This window comes from Montipora foliosa, chromosome 6 (genome assembly GCF_036669935.1).
Source record: "Montipora foliosa isolate CH-2021 chromosome 6, ASM3666993v2, whole genome shotgun sequence".
NCBI lineage: Eukaryota > Metazoa > Cnidaria > Anthozoa > Scleractinia > Acroporidae > Montipora > Montipora foliosa.
In genome coordinates this window covers 5656160-5663659 of record NC_090874.1, presented here as the reverse complement: position 1 = coordinate 5663659, position 7500 = coordinate 5656160, and the positions used below count along the sequence as shown (strand labels likewise).

At 42.1% G+C, this 7500-nt stretch overlaps 1 protein-coding gene across 4 annotated transcripts in view; it reads left to right on the top strand.

Annotated features, from left to right (window-relative positions):
• Positions 1–7500, top strand: part of LOC138008586 (tetratricopeptide repeat protein 28-like) — a 30381-nt gene that overhangs the window by 22731 nt on the left and 150 nt on the right. For 2 of the 4 annotated variants that reach the window (XM_068855910.1, XM_068855911.1), the window contains 2 exons: positions 2001–5394; positions 6023–7500. The exon at positions 6023–7500 is cut by the window's right edge and continues 150 nt beyond it. In XM_068855910.1, the coding sequence (XP_068712011.1) occupies positions 2049–5394; positions 6023–6054 (3378 nt within the window). In that variant the 5' untranslated portion in view covers positions 2001–2048 and the 3' untranslated portion in view covers positions 6055–7500. The remainder of the gene's footprint in view (positions 1–2000; positions 5395–6022) is intronic. The other 2 variants (XR_011124260.1, XR_011124261.1) reach the window with 1 other exon arrangement.

Below are 7500 nucleotides of genomic sequence, written 5' to 3'. Positions count from 1 at the left end.
TGGTAGCAGCGCAGTAATGGCTTGGGATCGTGGTGCTTGGGATTGCAGCGAAACAAAGTGAGCTGACCAAGAGATGTAGTCTTCCTTGTTCAGTTTATCCTTTTCCAACAACTCTTTGACTTTATCTAGCCACTGATACTCAGATTTCATTCCTTCACCGATGAGATCCGACGAGGGTTTTACAGATTTACACCCTTTTGGAACATAACAATCCTTCTTTACTTGAACTGCTACGGGTTGAACATCTGTATACGATTCTGGCAGATCACTCAGAGTTTTCTTCTTAGGTGAATCTGGGCATATTACCACTCGATCTCTAGCGATGCCGTCTCCGTCTCCGTCGGTACTGGGGTGTTGAGTAAGTGAGACAGCAGCACCATAGAACGAATCTTTCGCTGTACGTGCACTTGGATTGTGGTCGATGTTGTCCACGTTAGCAGTAGTGAACAAAGACCTCTTTAACTTTGAGGGACACACAACTCCTTCCTCTTCAAATTGTGAGCATATACTGTTTCCCAAATCAGCTGATATCTGCATTACTCTGTCATAAGAGATAGACAATCCAGTCTGTAGAATTTATCAACAAGCTTTTTCTTGCGTGTTTCAGCGTGAAGAACTAGTCCTACATAGATTGACAATGGGGTCTCCCGCATTAAGCTATGTCGGGTGGTTGTGTTTTCAGATGTCGGCCCTCTATGACGTTTGACAGCATTAAATATCAAAAGCTTAGAAAGCATCAGGGCAACATTTATCCCCACCTGCTCCTGTCTGCTTTGGTTCTTAATGTTAGGCCCTTCTAATATCATGTTAACCAAAGCTAATAGAGATTTAGGAACTGCTTGGTGATGGCAATCAGACTCAAATGATCCATTAAAGTGCTGTTGCTTAGTCAGCATCTCTTTCCTGACAAATGTGGCAGCTTTAGCTAGATGAATAGCCTCTGCGTCATAATCATAGTCCTGTACAAACTGCAAAGCTGCACTGATGTGGCTAGAAAAAGCAAGCTTTACCTCCCTTCCCTCGTTATATTCAAGGAGATCAGGTAGCTGTGATAGCAATCGCTCCTTCAGCCGAGTGGAATTAACCCGCTCGGGAACATAAGCTCCTAGTTGCTCAAGTCTAGAAGAGTAAAGCTTTGACAAATCAAAGAGCTTGAAAACTGTTTGGTTTGCATTATCCTCAATGTATGCAACTAACTCAGCTAAAGCAATATTTTCTTTCTCTTTACGTGAAATACTTCTAAATCGATTGTAAAGAGCAGTAAGACATCCTGGATGATAATATGAATCAATGGAAGGCATATCGCCGGCTGCAAGTTTTGTTAAAAGCTTTCGGACTTGCAGTTTTGTAGCGGCTGCTCTGACCTTGTTGTCAAGTGTAAGAGTTGCTGGTCTGCGAAGACTTTCCCCAGTTTCATCACAAAAGAAACATGCTTCCTGAGATTCTTTTGCTACTTCTTTTGAGGGCACCCCTAGACTAGAGCGAGTTTTAACAGGACTCGGTGCTTCAGGGCCTTCTACTGAGCTGTCCTCGAGTTTCCTCTTCTGAGCCCTCTGCAGCTTAAGAGTGCTGCACTTGTTAAAGCACGACTTGTGCCATTTTGCTTCATGACGTTTCAGAGTTTCTTCTATTCCGTTTCCCTCATCAAGGCTTGACAAAGAGGCTTGAATTGGCAATTCACCAATCTCACGAAATTGCTTTAGATTATAGGCCAAACTTTTGTACCCCGAACCGTAGTTTTTCCTTGTACTATTTAAAGGACACACTAACTTCTCTTCTGTCTCTTGTTCACACAAAGCACAAAAATTCCAGTTCTTTTCCGCTCTTACCTGGTCAGTTTCCATAATCCAATATCCAAAACACTGCAAGTTCTTGTTCGAAAGCTAATATCAATTAGGCGCTACTTTCAAAATCAGCCAGGCGCTACCTTTAATATCAACCAGGCGTGTTTACTGAGTGCTAATATCAGCCAAACATTTAAACGTTCATTTATCTTCTAGGTGCACCCCAGATTTTTTAGAAAACCTTCCTGGGTGTGAATACGAAGAATGGTGGATAGAAAGTTGAGCGCTTTGGAGCAGCACACGCAAGAGCTTAGCATTGCAAGAAAGAAGGGAGACAGGAAAGGCAGGGGTTTGGCTTGCTTTAATCTGGGTAGCTACTATCATGATGTAGCTGACTTTAATCAGGCCATAACAAATTACACAGAAGCATTAGCCATTTTTAAAGAAATAGGTTTCAGGGCAGGAGAAGGAAGAGCCTATGGCAATCTTGGCAACGCTTATGACGGCCTTGGCAATTTTAAGCAAGCTATAGAGTACCACAATCAACATCTTAGTATTGCAAAAGAAGTAGGGGACAGGGTCGGAGAAGGAAATGCCTACTGCAATCTCGGCAATGCTTATGACAGCCTTGGCAATTTTGAACAAGCCATAGAGTACCACAATCTAGATCTTGGTATTGCAAAAGAAGTAGGGGACAGGGCCAGAGAAGGAAGTGCCCATGGCAATCTCGGCAACGCTCATCGCAGGCTTGGCAATTTTAAGCAAGCCATAGAGTACCACAAGCAACATCTTAGTATTGCAAAAGAGGTAGGGGACAGGGCTGGAGAAGGAAGAGCCTATGGCGGTCTAGCTTACGCTTATCACAGGCTTGGAAATTTTAAGCAAGCCATAGATTACTACAATCAACATCTTAGTATTGTCAAAGAAATAGGGGACAGGGTCGGAGAAGGAAGAGGTTATGGCAATCTTGGCAACGCTTATCACAGCCTTTGCAATTTTAAGCAAGCCATAGAGTACCACAATCTAGATCTTAGTATTGCGAAGGAAGTAGGGGACAGGGCCGGAGAAGGAAGAGCCTATGGCAACCTCGGCAACGCTTATGGCAGCCTTGGCAATTTTAAGCAAGCCATAGAGTACCACAATCATCGTCATAGTATTGCAAAAGAAGTAGGGGACAGGGCCGGAGAAGGAAGGGCCTATGGCAATCTTGGCAATGCTTTTTGGAGCCTTGGCAATTTTGAGCAAGCCATACAGTACTACAATCTAGATCTTAGTATTGCAAAAGAGGTAGGGGACAGAGCCGAAGAAGGAAGTGCCTATGGCAATCTTGGCAACGCTTATGACAGCCTTGGCAATTTTAAGCAAGCCATGGAGTACCACTATCAACATCTCAGTATTACAAAGGAAGTAGGGGACAGGGCCGCAGAAGGAAGTGCCTATGGCAATCTCGGCAACACTTATTACAGGCTTAGCGATTTTAAGAAAGCCATAGAGTACCACAATCAACATCTAAGTATTGCCAAAAAAGTAGGCGACAGGGCTGGAGAAGGACGTGCCTTTGGCAATCTCGGCAATGCTTTTGGCAGGCTTGGCAATTTTAAGCAAGCCATTGACTACCACAATCTAGATCTTAGGATTGCAAAAGAAGTAGGGGACAGGGCCGGAGAAGGAGGTGCCTATGGCAATCTTGGCAATGCTTATGACAGCCTTGGCAATTGTACGAAAGCCTTAGAGTACCACAGTCAACATCTTAGTATTGCAAAAGAAGTAGGGGACAGGGCCGGAGAAGGAAGAGCCTATTGCAATCTCGGAATCACTTATCACAGGCTTGGCAATTTTAAGCAAGGTATAGAGTACCACAATCAACATCTTAGTATTGCAAAAAAAATAGGGGCCAGGGCGGGAGAAGGAAGAGCCTATGGCAATCTCGGAAACGCTTTTGGCAGCCTTGGCAGTTTTAAGCAAGCCATAGAGTACCACAATCAACAGCTTAGTATTGCAAAAGAAGTAGGAGACAGAACTGGAGAAGGAAGTGCCTATGGCAATCTTGGGGACGATTATTACAAGATGGATAAGCTTCAAAATGCTCTTCTCTTTAATGAACAACAGCTTAGCATTTTCAAGGAAACAGAGGACCCCATAGGGCAGGGAATCGCATGCCATCAGCTCGGTGTTGTTCATGAATATTCAGATTCGTTGAGCAAAGCTCTTAATTACTATCGTCTAAGCATATATTATTTTGATGAAACAAGGCGTCTTCTTCAGTCAGAGGATGCATGGAAAATAAGCTTTCGTGACACAAAACGGTTTGCGTACACTGCTCTGTGGACAGCACTCTTGAAAAATGGAGAGGTTGATGAGGCTTTGTATGCTGCTGAGGAAGGACGAGCACAGGCTTTGGCAGACATTTTGAAGATGCAATACCGTGTTGATGAGAAACCGTCTTTTGCAGTTACAATGAAGGAAACTACCTCTTTTGTATTGAAAGATCTATGTTCACAAACTGTTTTCATAGCACTTGACGGAAACACGATCAGCTTCTGGTTGCTAAGAGAAGGTACTGAGATATGTTTTAGACAAAAGGAAATCGAAAATGGAAGTGCCGACTCACTGATGGAAAGTACCTTTAAACAGATCAGTGCAGGGTTTGTTGTACGATGCGAGAATCGTTCACTTGACAGACAACGCGGTGACTTCTTGTGCAGTAGGGAAGCTGTTGAAGAAACCATTCAGTCCTTGAGCTTCTCTGGGAACTCCTTGCAGCCCTTGTATGATGTCTTAGTCAGTCCTATCGAAGACTTGCTCGAGGGTGAGGACTTAGTCTTTGTCCCCGATGGATCATTTTGCTTGGCTCCTTTTTCTGCACTGAGTGACTCTGTCAAGATCCGTGCAATTCCCTCACTGACCTCTTTACAAGTGATCGCTAGTGCACCTGACGACTTCCAAAGTAAGAATGAAGCGTTGCTTGTGGGTGATCCGTGCTTGAAGGGAGTCACTTATGGGACCGGTAAACCCATGTATGAACAGCTGCCATGTGCAAAAAAAGAGGTAGATAGGATTGGAGAACTTCTGTATACCGTGCCTCTTACAGGAAAAAATGTAACCAAAGCTGAGGTGCTAAAAAGAATGGGGTCAGTTGCTTTAATCCACATTGCTGCACATGGAGATAACGAATTTGGAGAAATTGCTTTGGCCCCTGATCCCGAACGCACATCTCAAATCCCCAAAGAGGAAGATTACATGTTAACATTGAGCGATGTTCACGCGGTTCGTCTTCAGGCAAGACTGGTTGTGCTGAGTTGCTGTCATAGCGGCAAGGGAGAGATAAAATCTGAGGGTATTGTGGGAATAGCCAGGGCTTTCCTGTGTGCTGGTGCCCGGTCTGTTCTGGTGTCACTCTGGGCAATTGACGACAAGGCAACCTTGATGTTCATGAAAAATTTCTACCGACACTTGGCAGATAGAAAAAGTGCAAGTACAGCTGTTCACCATGCTATGAAATCTCTTCGAGAGACAAATAATTTTTCCGCGGTAAAATACTGGGCACCATTTGTGCTAATTGGCGATGATGTCACCTTTGAATTTGGGCAACACAAACACGAAAAGGATGGTAAGTGCTATTGAATATAACGTTAATGATAGAATCGCTGTACTTTGTACATGATTTTAATGAGCAAGTTGTCGAAAGGAGCAGGTACATTCTTCACAGAGAAATGGTATTAAAATCGGTCGCCCCTGTAGTTGTTTTTACTCGAAATTCTTTGACTAATAGGAGGTTCTCACATGACGCCATCGCTGCAAGGTTGGTGGACGAAAACAAAAGATCTCTCATTAGCTTCTTTTTTTCGTCCTCTGAAAGTCGTCCATTTCTTCATTGTTATGGGTGTCTCTAGTGGTTGCTTGAAAACATCATATACCTGAATTAAATATTTCCTGCACTCACTCGGTCGGCTACTTTGGCCTTCCTTTGGATAGCTCCCTGTTTGAGAAGTGTTATGATGGACTGACAGTGAAACTGATCGCTGATTGCCAGTTACATACGTCAAGTGAAGTTAGCTATTGAGGTCTTACAGTCTACATGTCAAAGTAACACTGAATAGGAATTTTTGCTATGAACTAAGAACAAACAGTATCTTGAATTAAGACAATTGTTATATTATTTACTTGCCAATCTGAACGACGTTTCTTAGTGCCATTTAAACCACTTTTTCTTTCTTTCTTTATTGTTTTTTTTTCAGAAACGATGTCCAAAACGTGCCTTGTTCTGTAAGTTAATCACTTGATAGAAATCAGAGACTGGCAAAAAGGTTTGCTTCCATAACAGGAGATCTAGCCGTTGTGTTATTTTGGCCTTTGAATACTTCAAAATAACTCAAGCTTTTGCGTTATGTTTCTCGGGTGGTCATTTTACATGAAGCTGGTGACAAGTTGACTCTTTAGCTTGGTATACTAACTTTCCATTTAAAACGAAGAGACAGTCTCGGGGAATGTGTATTTTCTGTGTTCCTGTAAGGTTGGCCAAAGCTAGATAAGCAAATTAATCGTTTCAGGAGGCAAAGATCAATGAGATAAAAAACAACCTAGGAAAGTAGAAATGTTTAGAAATTGCCTAATTTTTCATATTGATATACGTAGAAAGTATAAATAATTTGTGAAAATTGCTAGGGCCAAGATTCCATTACCCAAGAGTAAGAGTTTTCCGATTTGGTCTATTGTTTATTTTGGTTAAAAAATGGACACTTTTTTGACGCTGATGAGGACTAGGCCAATTTGGGTAAATCTTACTATTGGGTGATGGACTCTTGCTAGGGCCTAGAACCAAACAAATGGAAAGTTTCTTACTGTTAAGTTGATTTTCTGATGTTTTGTCACGGAGGGTCGACCGGACCGATGCACAATAATTCAATGAAATGGGCGATTTCTTAGACCTTCTAGAAGCTAAAAAGTTGGGAAGTTGCCTGATCTCTTAATTTGTGTGCATTTTAAGTTTAAAGACTGCAAACCTCGGGGAGGGGAACTTTGCATATGCATATGCTCGTCGGAAATTTTGAATTAAACTCTTAAAGAAGACCAATCTGGGCGTGGCCCAGGCTTTTTTTGACCCCTTTATCAGAGAATATTTAAAATACATTTAATATTCATTTTTTAATTTCTTCTCGTGCAACCCTGAACGAGACCTTGACGGCTGCATATGGGCTACATATGATGGCGTCTTGCCATGAACACCTTAAGTGATACCAAAATCCGAAATTTACAGCCCTAAGCGAGACAACGAGAATTCCCGCCCTTTAATATGCAAATCCCCTCCCTGGGCTGCAAACATTTGGCTCAGGCAAATTTCCAGATTTCTTTTCGCGATTTCGGAAACTTCCAGAAGGTTAAAAGCCACTGTAGGTAATAAAATTGTTGCTTGATTTCTTAATTAAGCTTTCTTTCTACAATCTTTAAATTTTCAGTGACATGACAATCGATATCAATATATAGGTTGTTGACTGCACACTAAGTAGGAAACGCCTTTCTTAAAACGGGTGGTGTAATGAACTATGATGCGGAAATACAATACAATATATCCATAGTTTAGATATCTTGTAAATAAACATGCATGTGAAACATATAATGTCGTCGAGAAAAGAACGTCCTGGCTTTATTCATAGAGATTCTCGAGGAGAAGAATTACGTTTATCATTTTATTGTCCGTCTATAAAATCGTCGCCAA